This window comes from Neofelis nebulosa, chromosome 12 (genome assembly GCF_028018385.1).
Source record: "Neofelis nebulosa isolate mNeoNeb1 chromosome 12, mNeoNeb1.pri, whole genome shotgun sequence".
Classification (NCBI taxonomy): domain Eukaryota; kingdom Metazoa; phylum Chordata; class Mammalia; order Carnivora; family Felidae; genus Neofelis; species Neofelis nebulosa.
The window spans coordinates 64,554,773-64,577,740 of NC_080793.1; the positions used below are offsets into that span (position 1 = coordinate 64,554,773).

General features: G+C 37.0%; 1 protein-coding gene across 1 annotated transcript in view; it reads right to left on the reverse strand.

The window, feature by feature from the left end:
* Positions 1 to 2,869: 2,869 nt before the first annotated feature.
* LOC131491926 (zinc finger protein 658B-like) overlaps positions 2,870 to 22,968 on the reverse strand; it is a 44,020-nt gene continuing 23,921 nt past the window's right edge. Inside the window, 3 exon segments of the mRNA XM_058695447.1 lie at positions 2,870 to 5,052; positions 5,054 to 7,988; positions 20,646 to 20,741. Coding sequence (XP_058551430.1) covers positions 4,701 to 5,052; positions 5,054 to 7,988; positions 20,646 to 20,741 — 3,383 coding nt within the window. The 3' untranslated portion in view covers positions 2,870 to 4,700.

Consider the following 22,968-nt stretch of genomic DNA (forward strand, 5'->3'; position numbering starts at 1 on the left):
AGGAGCCTAAGCCTGAAAAAGAAGCAGCTGCCATCTACCTTGGCAACACACCCCAGATTCCTTCCTTCTAGATGGGTTATATAGCTGGGTTGCCTGGTGTCCTGGTTACCTACAGTCAATTTAACAGGCAGGAAACTCGTAGTAATTCAACCAGGCACACATGGAAATGGTGACCTGGGTGAGCACTGAAAAGCTGAGAATGCTCTTCAAGCATATCATTGCATTCAACAGTGCAAAAACCTGTAAATAGGTTTATGTGCCTACAGTACTAAGAAAATGATATAAAAGCAGATAAACAAAATTTTATCTCACCAGGATCCCCAGGTGAATGTACCATTTGTTGGAACAATTTATAGAGACAGGAAAAAAAAAAAAAAAAAAGAGATCCATATGGGGGCGCATGGGTGGCTCAGTCAGTTAAGTGTCTGACTTTGGCTCAGGTAATGATCTCATGATCTGTGGGTTGGAGTCCTGCATCAGGCTCTCCGCTGACAGTTCAGAGACTGGAGCCTGCTTCCAATTATGTATCTCCCTCTCTCTCTCTGCACCTCCCCTGCTCATGCTCTAAAAAATAAACACTTAAAAAAAAAAAAACTTAAAAAAAGATCCATATGGTATGAAGAATCATTAATGCTTAGGGCTGATAACATTCTCTAGTGCATGAAGTGGTGTTGGGGAGCATCCTCTGGACATGTGCTCACAAAAAGGAAAAGCAGGAAAGACCTGACCTCGTATCATTAGGACTGTTTCTGGGTTTGTCAGGAACAAAACTAAACCAACTGGTTGACTTGGTTATGTCTCGTGGGTACCTGACATGAAATTAAATGCTATTTCAATCAGAATTCTAAAATCTGTTTAAAGGTGGCTTAAAATTCTAAGTATTTTAGAAAACCTTAAGATTTGGGTGGATAAAATGAATAAAGGACTTGGCCTATATATAATGTAAACTATTACAAAGACAGCTTAAACATTATCATGATCAGAAGGAGTAAAAGAGTGGTTTGAAAAAGCAAAATGACATTAGAAACATATCAAAGGACACAAGAGCTAATTTGAATGAAATTCTGCTGGCCTTATCTCAGATAATTTGAGCATAAAATAAATAAATATGTCAGTAACAAGAGTTAAAGATTATAATTTACCAAATGAAGAATCTGAGTATACAGACATAAATAAAAAATTGTAAAAAACAAAAAATTTCCATACCATGATATGCAGAGGAATAATGGGGAAAAAATTTCATGTTTTTGCAACTATAGTAATAACTGATTTGGGCAACATCAGAAATAAATGCTTAATGAGTGAAACTAAGAGGATATTTGTATAGCCTGAATGTATCATCTCACAAGATATTAAAGGATAAAATGAGTTTTGTGGAAACAAGGAATATACTACATTAACCATATTATCCAATCAGTATGAATGGGACTAATCAGCAGCATGTGATTCCTGGTACAAAGTACTGAGATATCCTGAACACTTCTAGTACTACAAAAGGTATATAATATAATCAAAAAGAAACAGGAAACAAATCCTATTATTTACTTAGCAATAATCAAGAGTTGTGGTTAATAGCTAATGGTCATTCAGGATATTGCCAGTTCCTCCCATATGGCTTTTCTGATACATACCAACTTGCACTTTTCAAACGGTCATATTCATAGCCCATGTTAGCTGAGATGTCTAGCATATGTGAGTTACAAACAACACAGAGGTTTTTTTCTTCCTTACAAAAGTCAGACTGCTAGCAAAGGCAATTTTTCTTAAATTTTTTTTAACATTTATTCCTTTTTGAAGACAAAGAGCAAGAGCATGGGTGGGGGGGAGGGGGGGATGGGAAACACAGAATCTGAAGCATGCTCCAGACCCTGAGTTGTCAGCACAGAGTCCTATGTGGGGCTCAAACTCACCAACCATGAGATCATGATCTGAGCCAAAGTTGGATGCTTAACTGACTGAGCCACCCAGGCGCCCCTCTGCACAGCAATTCTTGAGCCCACTTCCTTCCACGTGGTAGCACTCTTCCATCTTCAGTGTAGAGACAGGAGACGGCACAGAATATAAAGGATGAAGATGTCTTTCATGGGATTTTGTGGGGAATAAGCTTAGGAATTCCCTGAGCTTGCACCAATGGGTTAACAAGGCATAAAGAAATAGCCACAGGATGAACACATCCAAGATAAGGTAAACAAGATTAGGTAAACAGGGCAAAGGCCCCCAGGATAGGACATAGAAAGGTGTAGAAACAGTAAATCTCAGAATGAAAACATCCACAATGTTTAGGTAATCTTAGGTAAACAAGCTTAGGTATTCAGGGCAGAAGCACCCCCAACTTAGTACAATAGCAGAAAGTGGTTTTCACAGGAAGAAAGGACCAAAATAGGTAAACAGGGCTATAGACCATAGCAGGGCGAAGGTGCCCAGAAAGGAGCTAATTAGCTAAAAAAAAAAAAAAAAAAAAAAAAAAAAAAAAAAAGGTGCCTTATTGACCCTGAGGTAGCATACTTTATCTGTCTTATCCCCTAAGCTAGCTAAGATAAACAGATGTGGCGCCACATGCCTGCTGTGAACAACCATCTGTCCGGCACCAGGACTTTGTTTTGTGTTGACCCAAACCCCTAACACTGCATATCTTCAATACCCTCTTTTCCCTCGTGTCCTTGAGTTAATCCACGGTTTCACTGTTTCTCTGTGCACACTTATAAGCCTTCTGACCCTCATAAAAATAGAGCAAAATGCCCTTACTTGGGGTTGTCTCCTCCCGGACGTTAGCCTCTCTCACATTTTAATCCTGTGTCCACTCTCTTGCTGGACAAGAGAGAACTCCAGACCCAGAGTCTACGACAGGATTTATTTTAACACCAGCATCCACATTCTACTACATAGAATTTATTGTAGACTGATTTCCCAAATCCATTACCTTCATAAGATTTTTCATCTGGGTAATATACTATTAGGTCTCTACCACTCAATGCATTTTGTTGTCCAGAGAAAGGTGGCTTTTGGCTGAAGTTATCACACATTTATTACCTTCTAGATTTTCTTCATTCTCTTAGTGAGATTCAATCTTTTGACAAAAAAAAAACCTTTCACATTAGTACTTCCTGCATTTCTCCACAATGGAAGTTTACTGAGAGTTGAATTAACAGTGTTTCCTACATTCATTACCTCCAGTGGCTCTTTCCCCCAGAGAATTTCCTAATGTCCAACAAGGTCTATATACTTGGTGGCTGAAAAACTATATGTACATTTCAAGTCTCCTTCCAGTGTAAGCTGTTGCTCTAGACTGAATGTATGTGTTTTTCCAAATTTCCTATGTTCAAACCTAATCCCCAATGTGCTGGTATTTTGAAGTGGAGGCCCTTGAAAGATGGTAGTAATGAGAGCAAAGTCCTCGTGAACAGCATTTGTGTCCTTTATAAAAGGTCCCAAAGTGCTCCCTTCCTCCTCATGAGGACAAAACATGGCCATCTGTGAACCAAGAAGTGGATCCTCACCAGACAACAAAATCTACAAGCACCTTGACCTTTGCCTTTCCAGTTTCTAGAACTAGCAAAAATAAATGCTTGCTATTTATGCCACCCAGTCTAGGATATTTTTCTGACAGCTGCCTCAACAGATTAAGACAGTTCTCTTATGAATAGTGAGGAACTTCCTGAGGAGCATCCATGTTCATTAGCTTAATAAGTTTTAGCCCCTTTCAGTTCTATCTTTTCTTAGCCCTGACTTGCGGCTGAAAAATCTCCCTGCATACATCATCTTTACACTTTCAACCTCTGAGTTCTCTCTGATGTTCTCAAAAGTATGATTTCTGGCTGAAAGCATTCCAAGACATTTACAGGGCTGTTTATATTGTTTAAATTATCTGATGTAATATAATATTTTGTCTGGATGAAAGTATTTCTAAATTCATTACATTCATATCAATTCCATGAGTTTTCTGACCCTGATGGTCAACTGCTGGTGGAAATCTTCCCTATATCCATCACAATTATATGGTTTCTCCCATGTGATGAAGGGGATCAGAATATACCCCCCCAAAACATGCCACTTTGGCATATGTATTATTTTGAACCAAAAGCAACTTAAAAACTGTAAACGCAAAAAATTCTCGCCCTCCCCCTATCCACCTAAAGGCAGGGCATAAATTTCTTTTTATGAAGGTGTTCCCCATCCCGTCTCCCAAAAGAAAAGAGATAGCACCAATATATGCATAAACACACCTTACTGAAATAACCTTTGTGTTCCATTCATTTCCCATATATTTACTTTCCCACAATTTACCATCACTAAAAGCTCAAAACCCGTTTCCTTTGTCTGGACACTTCTTTGCAAATGTATTGCTCTTTTGTTAAAGTAGTATATAAGCTTCCAGGTCTGACCACCTCTTTCGGGTTTTCATTTGATTTCTGTGAGATCCCTCCATGTGTTTATGAAATAAACTTTCTTTTCCTGTTAATGTCTTTAAATTTACATAGGCCCAGCCACTGAACCTGAAAGTAAAGCTATTTTTCTTCATCTTAGCTTTTTACATCTGACAACCCACTGAAAATCTTCCCACATTACCACATTTATCAGACTTCTCGCCTTTTGGAGTTTTCTAATGCTTTCATTAAGTTGAGACTCATTTCTGAGAATGAGGTTTCTCATAAGGTTAGAAAGTTAAATTGGAAATGAAAGCTTTCTCACGTTAATTACATTCAGCATTTCTTCATTGCATGCATTCTCTGATGTGCTATGAGGACCGATTTCCGAACAAAACTCTTCTCACACTCAACACATTCATAGGGTTTCTCCCCTGTGTGAGTTCTCTGATGTATTCTCAAGTAGTGTTTGTAGGTGAAAGCTCTCCCACATCCATTACATTCATATGGCTTCTCCTGTGTATGCCTCCTTAAGTGCATTCTGAGGACGGACTTCCAGACAAAAATTTTACCACATTCAATACATTCATTGAGTTTCTCCCCTGTGTGAATTCTCTGATGTCCTCTGAGGCGTGACACGCAGGTGTAAGCTTTTCCACATTCGTTACATTCATATGGTTTTTCCCCTGTGACTTCTTTGATGTATTATAAGGCTTGACTTCTGGGTGAAAGTCTTCCCACAGTCATTACATTCATGAGGTTTCTCACCTGTGTGAGTTCTCTGATGTAGTTCAAGGCTTGACTTCCAGGTATAACCTTTCCCACACTCATTACATTCATAGGGCTTCTCCTGTGTATGTCTCCTCTGATGTGTTCTCAGCAATGACTTCCAGAGGAATGTTTTCCCACATTCTATACATTTATAGGGTTTCTTCGTTGTGTGGATTTTCTGATGTCCTTGGAGGCGTGACATGCAGGTGAAAGCTTTCCCACATTCATTACATTCATGGGGTTTTTCCCCGGTGTGATTTCTCTGATGTATTATAAGGCTTGACTTCTGGGTGTAAGCTTTCCCACACTCATTACATTTATAGGGTTTCTCCCCAGTGTGAATTCTCTGATGTATTCTAAAGTGGTGTTTGTACGTGAAAGCTTTCCCACATTCATTACATTCGTATGGCTTCTCCTGTGTATGCCTCCTCCAGTGCATTCTCAGGATTGACTTCCAGATGAAAGTTTTACCACATTCAATACACTCATAAAGTTTCTCCCCTGTGTGAATTCTCTGATGTCCTCTGAGGCGTGACATGCAGGTGTAAGCTTTTCCACATTCATTACATTCATAGGGTTTCTCTCCTGTGTGAGTTCTCTGATGTATTATAAGGCTTGACTTCTGGGTGAAAGTCTTCCCACAGTGATTACATTCATGGGGCTTCTCCCCTGTGTGAGTTCTCTGATGTAGTTCAAGGTTTGACTTCCAGGTATAAGCTTTCCGACATACATTACATTCATAGGGTTTCTCTCCTGTGTGAATTCTCTGATGTATTCTCAGGAATGACTTCCAGAGGAAGGTTTTCCCACATTCTATACATTCATAGGGTTTCTCTCCTGTGTGGATTTTCTGATGTCCTCGGAGGCGTGACATGCAGGTGAAAGCTTTCCCACATTCATTACATTTGTGGAGTCTGTCTGCTGTGTGAGTTCTCTGATGTAGTGCAAGACTTGACTTCCAGGTGTAAGCTTTCCCACACTCATTACATTTATAGGGTTTTTCCCCTGTGTGACTTTTCCGATGTATTACAAGGCTTGACTTCTGGGTGAAAGCTTTCTGACATTCATTACATTCATAGGGCTTCTCCCCTGTGTGAGTTCTCTGATGTAGTTCAAGGCTAGACTTCCAACTGTAAGCTTTCCCACATTCATTACATTCATAGGGTTTCTCCCCTGTGTGAGTTCTCTGATGTATTGCAAGGCTTGACCTCCGGGTGAAAGCCTTCCCACACTCATTACATTCATGGGGTTTCTGCCCTGTGTGCTTTTTCTGATGTGCTCTGAGTTGTGACATGTAGGTAAAAGCTCTCCCACATTCATTACATGCATAAGGTTTCTCCCCTGTGTGAATTCTCCAATGTATCTTCAGGATTTTCTCCCAGAGGAAAGTTTTCCCACATTCTATACATCGATAGGGCTTCCTCCCTGTATGAGTTCTCTCATGTCTTCTAAGGTGCGACATGCAGGTGAAAGTTTTCCCACATTCATTACATTCATATAGATTTTCCCCTGTGTGAGTTCTCTGATGCATTCCAAGGCTTGCCTTATGGCTCAAAGTTTTACCCGATTTAATACATCCATAGGATTTCTCCACTGCATGAATTCTCTGATGTCCTCTGAAGTGTTGTTGGTAGGCCAAAGACTTCCCACATTCATTACATTCATAGAGTTTCTCTCCTATGTGAGTTCTCTGATGTATTCCAAGGCTTGACTTCTGGGTGAAAGTTTTCCCACATTCATTACATTCATAGGGTTTCTCCCCTGTGTGAATTGTCTGATGCACTCTGAGGCATGCCATATAGGTAAAAGCTTTCCTGCATCCTTTACATTCATAGGGTTTCCCCGCTCTGTGTTTTCTCTGATGCCCTACTAGGGATGATTTCCTGGAAAAAGCTGTCCCACATTCATTACATTCATAGGGCTTCTCACTTGTGGGAGTTCTTTGATGTACAATGAGGGATGAACTTCTAGAGAAAGATTCTTGACATTCATTGCTCTCATACTGTTTTTGTCTCCTGGGAATTCTCTGATGTAGACTGAAAGCCGACTGAGAACTGAAAGTTTCCCTATAAGTGTCATTATCACAAGATGTCTCTATTGTGGGAGTCCTCTCTTGCACTGTAATTGCTAAATTGTGGTTTAAGTTTTTTCCACATTCAAAGGATTTCACTCCTGTGTGAGTTCTCTGATATTCTCTGAAATGTGCTTTTTGACCTAAAGTTTTCTCTCCTGTTTCAGTTCTCTGAAGTGGAGTAACCTTACTAAAACTGTTCCCGGTTTTAATACATGCATCTTCATCAAATTCAGAATGACTCTTCTCTATGTGAATATTTGGAGAGACAATGTTTGATTTATCACATAAGTTTTTTCCAAATTTATAAGATCCCTCTTGTATGTGGGCACTCTTACATTTAATGGAAGTTGCCTTATCATGGAAAGCATTATCATGTTCATTATGTTCAAAAGACTGCCCCAAAATCTGAAAAGTCTGATCCTGAATAAGTTCCTCCACATGACTAAACACTTGCAAATCTTGATTGTAATCAAAATATTTCTCTCCACTATTCGTTCTCTCATTGCTAGTATTGAAAGAAGATGCATTAAACTCATAAGCCTCTTTGGTTGAGTAACTATATGGGGTCAAAAGATAGAGATCCAAGCATGTAGGAACATCAGTGTCACATTTAGAGAGCATTTTTCTTGAAGGAAAAATGTCTATGCCCCGATGAACTAGTTTTCCTGAAATTTTATCTTGCTCTGTAGTTAATGTTTTGTTGTTGTTGAATAAGACTTGAGAGAAATATTTGTGTTGGCTTTCCTGGCTCTTCTCTAAAAGACCAAGTTGGCAGTCTCCTAAAAATGAGAAAGTTAAAAATTCCTTATGAAACTTAAAATTTTTATATAAAAAGGACTTATATACAAATGCCCTATTAAGTTATTGACATTTTTGTTTCCGGCTAAGTCTCCCAACAACACAGTATACAATACAGTACATATTAACTATATTCACTTTCCTTCAGGGAGAGATTCCACTGTAGTGGAAAAGGAGTGGGGAGAGAATCTGGAAGTGAATATCATAAGGATTTGGCATTTAGATTATATAACTTTCAAACTTGGGAAGAGAAGTGGGTATAAACAAAAGGAATGATGAATTGGGAATGTAAGGGTTTTAAGAGAGTTGGTTACTAGCAACAGGAAAATCAAGAGGAGAATGAATTCAAACTGAGAATTTAAAAAATCATGCCCAAGGGTTTCATAAGGGTTCCAGCAGAGAGAGGGTATGAATTAAGGCCACCATCAGAATCTATTTCTTATACTATCAAATATATAGATTAAAATGGAGGGACACTCATTATGTAACATGCTTCCATTTGGAGGGACCCTATTTCCATTCCACATATAAACACCAAGAATTCATGGCACAAATATCTCCTCTCCTTATTCTCAAAACCATAAATGCCCAATATAAAGTGTAAAAGAGACTGGAGGAAGACATGTTTTCACCTGGATTAGACTCAACGTTCTGGTATTTTGGTTTGTATTAGTTTGTTCAAAAGTAAACCTTTATTGACACCAAATCCAAAGTTTCACCTTTTCACGTGCACACTCATCTTCTTGAAACTAGTTTTAACCTTGTCCCATATTTAACTCAGCTTTCTATGTACTTTTCAACATATCTGGTCTACCAACTGTGAGAACCTTAAGAATCACATTTCAACCTATTCCCTTAAATTATGGAAATATCTATTATATTTACCTATCATTAAAAAATACTGTATATATTTGACTATAACCATCCTGCTACCCACACTCTATGTAATGTCAGGCCTCTGCTAAACCTAAGATGGTCCAGAGCCCACTACCTGGGGATGGTGAGGGGGGTGGGAGGGTGAGGAGAATGAAAGAGTTAAGAGGTATTTTTCTAGAAAACAAAATTTTACACTACCTGCATATACTTAAGAAGTTGAAACTATCACTCTACAATTCTATAAGACCAGAATATTTTCAGCAATGTCTCGTCAGGCTATCTTCCCCCATTTAGGGAGGGAAACTCAAAAAACAATCTTACACTCACCTTCTTTCCTAATTTACACCACATTTCTGACTTTGCATGAGTCTTAATCTAGATATCCTTCAGGGAAAAATATAAAATATATTTGTATAGTCAAATCTAAAAATTACCTAGGTTGGGAATGCAAGCTGGTGCAAGCCACTCTGGAAAACAGTATGGAGGTTCCTCAAAAAATTAAAAACAGAACTACCCCACGACCCAGCAATTGCACTAGTAGGCATTTATCCACGGGATACAGGTGTGCCATTTCAAAGGGACACATGCACCCCCATGTTTATAACAGCACTATCAACAATAGCCAAAGTATGGAAAGAGCCCAAATGTCCCTCAATGGATGAATGGATAAAGAAGAGGTGGTATAGATATACAATGGAGTATTACTCGGCAATCAAAAAGAATGAAATCTTGCCATGTGCAACTACATCAATGGAACTGGAGGGTATTATGCTAAGTGAAATTAGTCAGAGAAAGACAAAAATCATATGACTTCACGCATATGAGGACTTTAAGATACAAAACATATGACCATAAGGGAAGGGGAACAAAAATAATATAAAAACAGGGAGGGGGACAAAACAGAAGATACTCATAAATATGGAGAACAAACTGAGGGTTACTGGAGGGGATGTGGGGGGGAGGGTGGTCGAAAAGGTAAGGGGCACTAAGGAATCTACTCCTGAAATTATTGTTGCACTATATGCTAACTAATTTGGATGTAAATTTTAAAAAATAAAAAAGAAAATTTAAAAAAAAGAGAAAAAAAATTACCTAGGTATAAACCTAAAATACCACATACAGGATCTGTGTACTGAAAGTCACAAAACACTAATGAAAGAAATCTACATAAAGATCTAACCTTAGATCTAGAAAGATCTAAATAAATGGAGAAACAAGCTTTGTTGTGGACTATAAGAGTCAATCTACTAAAGAAAATTTCCCCCAAATTGTTCTATACATTTAATGCACATCCTACCAAAATTCCAGCAAGATTCGTTTTATAGATATCTATATCTATATCTATATCTATATCTCTATATCTATATAGATAGATATATCTATCTATATAGATATAGAGATATAGATATAGATATAGATATAGATATAGATATAGATAGATAATCTTGTTCTAAACTATATATAAAAAGGCAAAGAAACCACAATAGCTGAAAAAATTTTGTCAAAGAAGAATAAAGTCTATGATATGTTAGGCCTTATTAAGTAGCTACAGTAATCAAGAGTGTGGTACTGACAAGGAAATGTAAACATAGATCAATGAAAACAGAAAAGAAAACCAAAAATCTAAATATGGCCTTTTGTAGCAACGTGGATGGAACTGGAGAGTGTGATGCTAAGTGTAATAAGCCATACAGAGAAAGACAGATACCATATGGTTTCACTCTTATGTGGATCCTGAGAAACTTAACAGAAGACCATGGGGGAGGGGAAGGAAAGAAAAAAAAAAGAGGTTAGAGTGGGAGAGAGCCAAAGCATAAGAGACTGTTAAAAACTGAGAACAAACTGAGGGTTGATGGGGGGTGGGAGGGAGGGGAGGGTGGGTGATGGGTATTGAGGAGGGCACCTTTTGGGATGAGCACTGGGTGTTGCATGGAAACCAATCTGACAATAAATTTCATATATTAAAAAAAAGAAAGAAAGAAAACCAAAAATCTGACCAACACAGTCCATGGATTTTTGACTAAGGTATAAAAGCAATTCAATGAAAGGACAGTTTTTTTTCAACAAATGGTAAACAACCGGACATCCATAGGCAAAAATATTAATATGGATTTAAATGTAAAGCATAAAACTATAAAACTTTTGAGAGGAAAAAAAAAGAAAAAGTTTGAGACCCAGGGCTAGGCAAGGAGTTCTTAGAAGAAATAATAATCCATTCTAAAAGAAATGCATTAAATAGGATTTCATCAAAATGAAAAATGTTTGTACTATGAAAGACCTACAGAAAATATTTGCAAGCCACATATCCAACAAGTCTATTTTATAACGGACAAAAGACAGAACAGGTATTTCACTAAAGAAGGATATACATATAGCACACAAGCACATAAATAGTCATCCAACATTATTAGCCATTAGGGAAGCAGAAACTAAATTTCACTACACAAGATATCACAATAAGATATCACTATAAACCTACTGAAACAGATAAAAAATAGAAATAATAGCAAATGCTGGTGATGATTCAGAAAAAAAATGTATCTCACACCGTGATGTTAAGAATGTAAATGGTACAGCCTCTCCAGAAAATCAGTGGCAATATCTTTTTAAATTAAAAATGTGCCTACCCCATGAACCTGAAATTGCAACTTTTGGGTACTTATCCCGGAGAAATGAAAATTACGTTCACACAAAAAATATACATACAAATACCCACAGCTGCCTTATTTATAACAGAGAAATACTGGAAACAACCCAAGTATCCTTCCATGGGTTAATAAATGAAGAAACTTTGGCACATCATACAATGGAGTACTACTCAGCCTTAAAAAAGAATGAAATTGATACATGGCGGGGGGGGGGGCACATGGGTGGCTCAGTCGGTTAAGCATCTGACTTCCAATTCAAGAAATTCAACTTAAAATTGTGTTCCTGTAGGGATGCCTGGGTGTTTCAGTTGGTTAAGCATCTGACTGGCTCAGGTCATGATCTCACGGTTTGTGAGTTCAAGTCCTGCATCAGGGTCTGTGCTAACACCTCAGAGCCTGGAGCCTGCTTCACATTCCGTGTCTCCCTCTCTCTCTGCCCCTCCCCTGTTCATGCTCTGTCTCTCTCTCTCTCTCAAAAATAAGTAAACATTAAAAAAAAATTTTTTTAATAAAAAAGAAATTGATACATGGAATAATTTAAATTTCAAATGGATTATGGTTGGTACAAAAAAGCAAATCTCAAAATGTTATATGATGCATGATTCCATTTATTTCTTGAAATGGCAAAACTATAGAAATAGAGAGATTAGTGGTTACCAGGGGAGACAAAGGCAACCACTTGGGGGGTGGGGTGGGGGAGTGTGAATACAAAAAGGTAGCACCAGCGTTCTTTTATGGTAATGTTCACAATTTTGTATCTTAACTGTGGTGGCAGTTACATAAGCCTATTCGTGGGCTATAACTGCACAGAGCTATGTGTGTGTGTACATTAGCAATAATGTACCAACATTAGTTTCCTGGTTTTGATACTCTACTACAGCTACCAGGATGTCACCACTGGAGGAAGGTGGCTGAAGGGTACCCTAAGTATTTGCACTATTTTTGCTACTTCCTCTGATCTACATTATTTCAAATAAAAATTAAAGAAATACTAGAATTAATCAGGTTTCTTTAATGTGTTACTATTTCAAGAGTTCCATGGAAAGACAGACAAATCAGAAGAGATGCTCACCCTGCTTTGTGTTGAATTTGAACATGTAAAATATTATTAATACAAATATTTTGGAAATTGTATGCAAAATAAATTTGTACAGATCTGTCAATGCCTTCACTGTTCAAAACATTCACAGAAAATTAAACAGAAACTTCTAACAAGTTTTCCTATATTTATCAGAGTGCTGACAATACTTTCCATAATATTAGTCAATAAAAAGTATAGAATGGTCAGTTATTTGTTATGATTTTCAATGTTTCCTTGGCCAAAATTTTACTTATTTACACCTCTAGTATCTTTCAGGTCAGTAATTTTCAACTGGGAATGGATTTCAGACTTACCTCCCTGAGCTCTACTCCAGACTTACTGAATCTCTTTACTTGATATTCATATACATTAATGGTATATTATTGATGTATTATGTCTCAGGATTATTGCTGTATGACAAGATTTCCCTCTATAAAATTTTATTCATGCATTTTAATGAATCAAATGTAATACTCACTTCTTTGTAAAAAGGCTTATTACACTGTCATTAAAGAAATTTTGCCTTAAACTGTTCTTTAAAAATAGCTTTATTAGGTTTTTCTATCACAGAAATAATCAAATTTCCTTGTCAGTGCATTATTCTTATTACAAACCTACATCAGACTTTTCCCATTTGAAAATTAGTAACAAATTAGCCACAGCCATTACAATTCTGATATGTAAAGGTGGTTTCTGTTTAACTCTGATGCTTGCTCGAAAGCTCTGCTATAAGCTAGGCCAGAAGAGTTTGTGCCATCAACAAAGGACAATCTCGGAGCTCAGGAAAAAGACTGTGCTAAGTGAGTCAAACTACTGACACCTCAGTGAGAAGACTTTTACAAACATGCTTTTGAGCTTACATCATTTAGATAACTTTCAGGTCATTAAGGTACACTGAGTAAGAATTTATATATTTTTTCTAGTTAAGAAGCACACAATCTCTGGGCAGCTGGGTGGCTCAGTCAGTTAAGCATCCGACTCTTGATCTGGGCTCAGGTCATGATCTCATGGTCGTGAGACTGAGCCCCAAATCAGGCTCCACACTTCCCGTGGAGCCTGCTTAAGATTCTCTCTCTCCCTCTGCCCCTTTCCCCCACTCACACTTTCTCCTCTCAAAAAAAAAACCAAAAAAGCACAATTTCATGAGACTGGTAACCCAAGATACAGCAGAATAAGTAATTGCATGTAACTAAATAATTACATGTTAATTATATATAACTGATAGGGGAACAAAAACCTAACTTGGGCATCTGCATTTGGGATAGTGCTTTCAGTATGCATCAATATGAAATACCTCTCCTCTATCTGGTTTTGGAGTTAGTCCACTATGCAATTGTAAAGTATTTATTTATATTACATACTAGAGTATAGAAGAATAAATCTTTTTAGTGGATTTCTAGGCAGGGAAAAGTGCTCTTTGGAAGATTACAAAAAGGAGAAATTAAAGTAAACTAAAATGTTGCATGATCATTTTATAGAAGAAGGCATCTTACCCAAAACTTACAATGTGCAGTAATGAAAACGAGAGAGAGAGGGATCTTAACTTTGGGTCAGGCATGCTAAGCAATTTAATGAGTTTATTTAAGAACTTGTATGGAAAAAACATACAATGATGAAAAGTGACATGTAGAAGAATGTCACATGGATGGATAATACTTAGGAGACTGGATTGTGTAAGCCCTGACATCATGGCAGGCAACAGAAAAAATACAAGAGGGGTTCATAATTTAATAGTCACTAAAAGTAACTGCTTTACATTTCATATGTTAAGTATTATGTAAACCCTATGTTTATGTGCCACATAGGTTATTTGGTCACTTCGGAGCAAGATGAACTTGATGCATTATGTAACAATTAACTTGAACTAGGAATAAGAATAATCGAGGTGCTATAGAGCAGAGCTATAGTTTTGGGTAATGTCATAGGCAGTGAGAATATGAAAAGATTAAGTACAAAGGAAAACTACAATGTTGGGAAGTGCTGAAAGATCAGTATGAGGATGACAGAGATAGTCAATTCAGAAACTGAAAGTGATTTCCTGATAGGAGGATAGTAGGAAAAACATGAGAGCGTGAGAGTAGGACAAAACTTATGGAAGAAGTTATGCAAGCAGGACAGTAGGACCAAATATTATGAAAGAAGTGGAAAAAGACAAGGATTTTTGAATTGTGAGGGAAAAATTAGATTTTGTTTGGCCATTCTGAGAACAAAGAATCCAAATCCCTGACACAGAAGTACAGCTGCCCTGAGGTGGGGCAAAGTCATCAGGATTAAGCAAAAAGGCTTAAATTATGGGAAAGGACAAGGCATGAAGGGAAGAAGAGCAGAAATAAGACAGACTGTTCAGAGACAGATGCTAAAAATTAATGAATTTATTTAAGAACCTGTACAGAAAAAACATATGATGATGAAAAGTGGTGTGTGGAAGAATGTCACATGGATGGATAACACTTAGGAGACTGGCTTAAGCCCTGACATTGTGGCAGGCAACAGAAAGAAATACAAGAGGGGTTCGTAATTTGACAGTCACTAAAATGTAAGTACTTCAAATTTCATATATTAAGTATTATGTAAACCCTAGGTTTATGTGCCATAGGAGGAGAAAGAAACTGGGAATCAAAATCTGTTTACTCATAAACATCCATTTATGGATATAGGAAATACCTATTCCATGCCTCATTATATTTGAAGCACTAAAGATAATAACTTTTAAACAGGCCAGCAAATGTGAATAAGCTCTTAGAGAAGCACAGACAAAAGTGGGATTAAAACCAAAGAGGGAATGATTTCAGGAATCGTGATTACTACCATCACAGAAAGCAGAAAATGTATGGGAAAAAGAAGCAACCCCTATGACAATGTCAAATAGTACAGGTAAGTGGAGATTTTCAGATATGATTTCAGAAATAGGAAGAGTTGATAAGTGCATAGAAGAAAAATAAAACAAGGAGAGATATGAACTGCTTGAGATGAAGAATGCCATTATAAACAGGGTCATGAAGGTTCATACTAAGAAAGCAAATGACAAGATCTGAACTTTTATAGAAACAAACGAATCTGTGAGGAATATATATAGCAAGTATCCCCCACACATTACTTTGTCTCTTTCTAACCTTCAAAAAATGAAAACTAAAACAAATACACATAAATCTCTTCAGTATAAGTTAACTGATGACATACATGAATTCCTATACAACCACTCTCTAGTGCATGGTATATAAGTTGCCTGGCTCCCAGAGACCTCACATATTCTTTCCTGGGCACAACTTCCTTTACATTTCGAGACAACTCATTTCCCTCACATATTCAACAAAAATCATTTCCTCACATTTCTGTATACATTTACATGTATGTGCAACTCTAAAAAAAATTAACTTTACATAAATGGAATCATTAATTCTTTTGTTCAAAACTGTGAGATTCATTCATGTACTTGCTTGGAGCTATAACTTGGAAAATTCCCTATTTATGTAATTTATTTACAACTTACTTCTTCAGTCATCTGTTCCTGGGTATTTGCTTTTCATTACAGGGGGAAAAAATCCTCACATTCTTCCTAGAGCACAGAAACACACTTTCTCAAGAGAATATAGCTAGGAACAAAGGTCCATCCATTACAGAAGTGATTGTACCTGGAAACTAATTTAATATTATATGTCAACTATACCCCAATGAAATATGTTTTAAAAAGTGGTTACACTTATGTGGGGGCAGGAGGCATATGAGAAATATCTGTACCTTCTTTTTCAATTTTGCTGTGAACCTAAAATTGCTAAAACCTTAAAAAAAAAAAAAAGTGCACCAATTTCAAGTGCACAGCAGTAGAGAAGGTACTTTGATATTTCACCTTCTCACTGACTCCCAATACTCCCAAACCTGGAATTTCTGCCAGTCTTATAAATAAACGCATAGCTGTAGCACACTGCATTTCATTTGCGTTTCTTTCACAATTGACGAGGTGTAGGTAAAATAGTTTCCCCATTACTTAACATTTGGATTTCTACCTGGGAAGTTCCTTATTAAGTCTTATACCCATTTTTCTGTTGGGTTGCCTGCCTTTTTCCTCAAAGGTTTGCAGAATATCTTATCTGAATATTAGCCCTGCCTTGGTTCCACGTACAGATTCTGCTACAGTGTGGTTTCTCTTTTAATGCTTTTTATGATGTCAAGAAATTCTGAATTTTAATACAGTTTATGTCTTTTCCCATATATTCAATGTTTTTTTGGTTTTAAATTTTCCCTACACAGAATAATAAAAATTTTCTCCTGTATTTCTAAATTATTTAGTTTTGCCTCATACAATTCAGATTCAGTCCACTCAAAAGTGACTTTTGTGGAAGGATATAAAGCTGGGACAAAATGCCACTGTCACACTTTTCATAAATAGTTGTCCTTAAAATATGCAATTGCTTCTGTGTTGTCTATTCTCTTTCAAAGGTCCATAATTATCTACACACCAGTGCCACTCTATACCAGTTACAACAGATTTACAACTCTTTAATACCTATTAGAAAAGATCTTACACCATCCTGTGTTTAAACAAATGTGTTTAAACAAATTGGTTAGAATAAAACAGTTTAAAGGTCTTCCAATCTATGAACGTGATATACCTATTTTATGTTTTATTTCATGTTGCTCTAAGTTTTAAAAATTTCAATATTTGCACAGCCTAATTTCTAAATATGTTTGCACTGCAACTTGCCAAATAATGCTTTCTCTCCTTTTCCCAGCATAAGCTAACTACTGTTCGGATTTTATTTAATTCTTTTTATACTAAGAATCATGTTTTAGCCTATTTCATTTATGCCATTATACTTTTCCAATTGTTATTTTTAAATACATTACTTCTGCTTTGCTTAGTCTTCTCAAAATTCTTATTCTTTGAATTTTCTATTAAGCAATGCTATACCCATAGCCTAAAAGTTCTGTGCAATAAAGGGTTAACTCAGCAGGTTTGGGGTGTTCAAACCCTGCACATTTCAAAGAAATGACTGGCCTTTGACCAACTCCTGGAAAATAACCTACAAGCCCTGGATGATAAGAGTATCTTTATATACTTTGGGGGCTTGGACCACATCAAAAAGTTCAGGCTCACAATATGATTTATAGTTGGGACCTAAGGCTAGCTGTATCAGTATACCTCTGGAAGGGCTGGAGCCTAAGTAACCAAGGTCACTCCAAGCCTACATGCCTGACCCCCAATAAAACCCTTGGATACTAAAGGTTGGGTAAACTTCCCTGGTTAACAATACCTCAGTATGCTGTCACATGTCACTGTTGGCAGAATTAACTACTGTTCACACAACTTCACAGGGAGAAGAAAATGAGGTTTGCCTCTATTCCCTCTCTGATTCTGCCCTATGTGCCTTTCACCTTTGCTGATTTTATCTGTAACTTTTTGCTGTAGTATTGTTCTATATATAAATTGTTTGTGGGACTTGTCATGCATTTGTGCCCAGAGCCACACACACACACACAATCATGGGAGGCTTAGTTGGCTTGTTCTCTGTATCTGGCCTCAGGATCAGAACTGGCCCTTCTGTTCCTGATGCCAAGAGGGATTAACTTGCTTCACCTCCCTGAGCCAGACCAGGCTGACCCCCTAGAATGGATCAGGGAGGGAAGAGAAATATGCTGCCACCAGGCTCCTAAGATTGTGAGAAAAGATAAGAGAAACAAAGTAACAGCCTACTCAGGTGTGCACTTAGGCAAACTTAATGACTAACTATAAATCACAGGTAGTATATATACTGCCCTGGGGGGAATAGTGAGGTGAAGTCTCATCTGAGGGGAGGATGCTCCACCCAGGACCCTCAATCCGGACTCCAACCGGGCTGTCCACCACAGGGCTTCCCCAGCCAGAAGGTTGGATGTTGTGAGTACCTGATTTCATGTAGCAGCCCTTTGTTCTCTATACTTCTCTCCCTCTTTATGTTTACTATAATTGTTTAATTATTTATATTCGCCTTCCCTTATAATTAATAAAGTTTTCCTCCACAAAATTGAAAGTGCAGCTATCATGAATTACTATTATTCAGAACAAGTATAAACTATAAGCTTGAATATAGCAACTTTTCTGAGTTCTTGGAGACCTGTGGACATGGGTTCACAAATACACTGAATTTTATACCTTTATAATTTTGATTTTAAAAATCACTTGATCAAATAGATTTTTTTTAAACTATATATGTATTTTTTTGTTGTTGTTTACAAATGGATTTTAATTTGTCTTATATTGTCTACAATTTCTAGTGCAGTTAAACTGTTACTTTGTGGTGCCAAGGTGGCTCAGTCAGTTGAGTGTCCAACTCTTGATTTTGGCTCAGGTCACGATCCCAGTGTCATGGGATCGAGCCTCGTGTCAGGCTCCATGCTGAGTGTGCAGCCTGCTTAAGATTCTCTCTCTCTCTTCCTCTGCCCCTCTCCCCTACTCAGTCTCTAAAATTAAAAAAAAAAAATTAAATAAACTGCTACTTTCACTTTGCAGAATTTACTGTTTCCTTTTGACACAAAATGTTTAGTTATCCCACTGACACTTCAAAGAAGGTCTATGATTTCAGAGTACAGAGTTTGAAAGATATATATAAATATGTATTAGACTCATGTCATAAAACATGCTATTTATATCTTCTGGAGTAGGGTCAACAAACTTTCTCTATAAAGGGTTGGATGGCAAATATATTAGTCATTGTGGGCCACATGATCTCAGTCACAACTTCTCAGTCATTTTGTTGTACCACAACAGCAGACAAAACAATACACAACAAATAGCTTATTTGCAAAAATTGCAGGCAAATAGGTGGATTTAGCATAAGGAACATGATTTACTAACTCATGTTCTAGAATCTCAGTTGCTGTCAATTTTGTGTTATGAAATCAGAACAGTACATATAGGCCTATTACATCTAATGTGTTCCTATTTCTCCTCATATCTCTTTCAGTTTTGTTTTATGAATCTTTATAATTTAATTGGCACACAGGTATTTGCAGCCTTGGCATCTCCTCTCTACATTAACTTACTTAGCTTTATTAAAGTGTTTCTTTTATTACTGTATGAAATTTTAAGTGAATCAAAACCTTTCCAGTAGTCCTATAACTTAAGCCTGTATTATATTTTATGTATATTGCCTTGATATTGTTTCATGTTATAAACATTCTAAATTATTTTTAGGTATTTCTCTTTGATACAATCTCATACCATTTTTTCTTTTTGTTTTTAACGTTTATTTATTTGAGAGAGAGGGCGCACATGCATGCATGCGCATGGGGAGGGGCAGAAAGGGAAAGAGAGAATCCCAAGCAGGCTCCACACCTTCAACACAGAGCCCAACGTGGGCTTGATCCCACGAACCAGGAGATCATGACCTGAGCCAAAATCAAGAGTTGGACCCTTAACCGACTGAACCACTCAGGCATCCCATACCATTTTTTCCTAACAGATTAACATTAGCCTATCTACAGTGATATGACAGACACATTCATCTAACTTTATGTTATGCTGTTTACATGTTAATGTATACATATTTATTTTATAAAAAATATTTTCAGTGATAAGTCTCTTCTGTGTACAATTAACTGTTTTCCATCTAATAAGAAAGGTCATATTTTTGCATTTACAGTTCATTTATAGAACTTAAATTATAATTATAAATCTCATGCAATTCTTATTTATTATTTAGGCAATACCTAGTGATTTCCTACTACACAACCACTGATCAAATCAGTATATCCCCTCTCTTCCCATCCTTTAAATCTTCCACTTTAGTTACTTCTATAATCTTACTTAGTATTTAACTTTGCACTGGTTAAATATAAATCACTTGACTTGTCATGTATAAATGAATATACCCTGTTGCCTAGTATAAAATATGAACAAATGAAAATAATCACATGTATCCCTTATGTTACACCCTCTGCACCCACATTTTACTGGATCTACTCATTTCTGAAATTCCAAAGGTGCTCACTGTTAACTATTCTCATTCTGGATTTAGTTTTCCAGGAATACCTTTTGCCAGTACTCCAAAACTCACCCAGGTAACTTCTGTTTAGAAATTCATCCTCTAATAACCATGGGTCTTCTCCTTGTTCCAACCTGAAGATTACTTCTGGTTTTATAAAGCAATATCCTGTAAATGGGAAATATTTTAGGACATGGATTCACTGTAAGGGCTTTGATGATTTTGAATGTGAAGGAAGGTGCAGCTTTACAAGTGGCACAGTAATGCTACCCACCTGACCCTTTCTTTAGGGAAGTAAAAAAATATTTTCAGATGCTTGAAAAAGACCTCCTTAAATTCCTAAATCACAAGCCTAAATAACATTAAATTCTAATAATAACCCACATTTATAGGCTTCAGAAAATCAAATGGAGATTTCTAATTATGGGCATGATAGAATAAAAGAAACCAACTTACCCTCCCCCACATGAAACAACTCAAAAGCAATAAAAAATATATGAAACTTTTAGACACAGGACAATAGGCAGTACAGATCAGGAATTCATGAGAAAAGGGGAAGAATGACATGAATGCAATGACTACCACATATCACAGCCCAGTAAGTTTGAACACAGAATGAAAATCAGCCGCAATGAGAAAGAGCTATGGACATCTACAAAAGGATCCCTCCTTCCATCTTTGAATGAGTACTAATTTGAAGATGCATGTGGAAACTACCTGAGGTTGGAAAATAATTATTAAAAAGAAGTAGAATAGGACCACTTTCTTACATCATACACAAAAATAAATTCAAAATGGATGAAAGACCTAAATTTAAGAAAGGAAGCCATCAAAATCCTCGAGGAGAAAGCAGGCAAAAACCTCTTTGATCCTGGCTACAGCAACTTCTTAACATGTCTCCAGAGGCAAGGGAAACAAAGGCAAAAGTGAACTATTGGGACGTCATCCAAATAAAAGGTTTCTGCACAGCGAAGGAAACAATCAGCAAAACTAAAGGCAACCAATGGAATGGGAGAAGATATTTGCAAATGACATACCAGATAAAGCGTTAGTATCCAAAATCTATAAAGAACTTAGCAAACTCTACACCCAAAAAACAAATAACCCAGTGAAGAAATGGGCAAAAGACATAAATAGACACTTCTCCAAAGAAGACATCCAGATGGCCAACCGACAAATGAAAAAAAGCTCAACATCACTCATCATCAGGGAAATACAAATCAAAACCACAATGAGATACCACTTCACACCTGTCAGAATGGCTATCATCAACAATTCTGGCAACAGCAGATGTTGGCGAGGATGTGGAGAAAGAGCATCTTTTGCACTGCTGGTGGGACTGCAAACTGGTGCAGCCACTCTGGAAAACAGTATGGAGGTTCCTCAAAAAATTAAAAATAGAACTACCCTATGACCCAGCAATTGCACTCCTAGGTATTTATTCAAGGGATACAGGGATGCTGTTTCAAAGGGGCACATGCACCCCTATGTTTATAGCAGCCCCATCGACAATAGCTAAAGTATGGAAAGAGCCCAAACGTCCATCAATGGATGAATGGATATAGAAGATTTGGCTATATATATATATATATATATATATATATATATACATACACACACACACACACACAATGGAGTATTACTCGGCAATCAAAAAGAATGAAATCTTGCCATTTGCAACTATGTGGCTGGACCTAGAGGGTATTATGCCAAGCTAAATTAGAGAAAGACAAATATCATATGACTTCACTCATATGAGGACTTTAAGATACAAAACAGATGACCATAAGGTAAGGGAAACAAAAATAATATAAAAACAGGGAGGGGAACAAAACGTAATAGACTCTTAAATATGGAGAACAAACAGAGGGTTACTGGAGGGGTTGTGGGAAGGGGGATGGGCTAAATGGGTAAGGGGCAGGCATTAAGGAATGTACTCTTGAAATTATTGTTGCACTATATGCTAACAAACTTGGTGGTAAATTAAAAATAAATAAAAATATACACTGTAAAAAAAAAAAAAGCAGAATGAAAAAAAAAATCACCAACACACACAGAAGTGGGAAATCTGTGTTTCCAGACTGGAAAGGCAAGGGATCCTCAATAAGACTTCTCATCAGAAACTGAACAGGTCAGAAGGCAGTGAACTACTCAAAGAAAGGGTTCTCAACTAAGAATCCCATATCCAGGAAAACTCAATAAGATAAAAGCCAAATAAAAGTATTCCCAGATAAGAAAAATTGAGATTTTGTTGCCTGCAGACCCACCTTACAAGATACACTAAAGTTCTCTTCACTGATTTCAAAGATCATTGGATAAAAACAATGCCTATATATAAGTATTGTTGGGTTTCTAACATAGACAGATGTAATATGGACAATGAAACCACAAAATG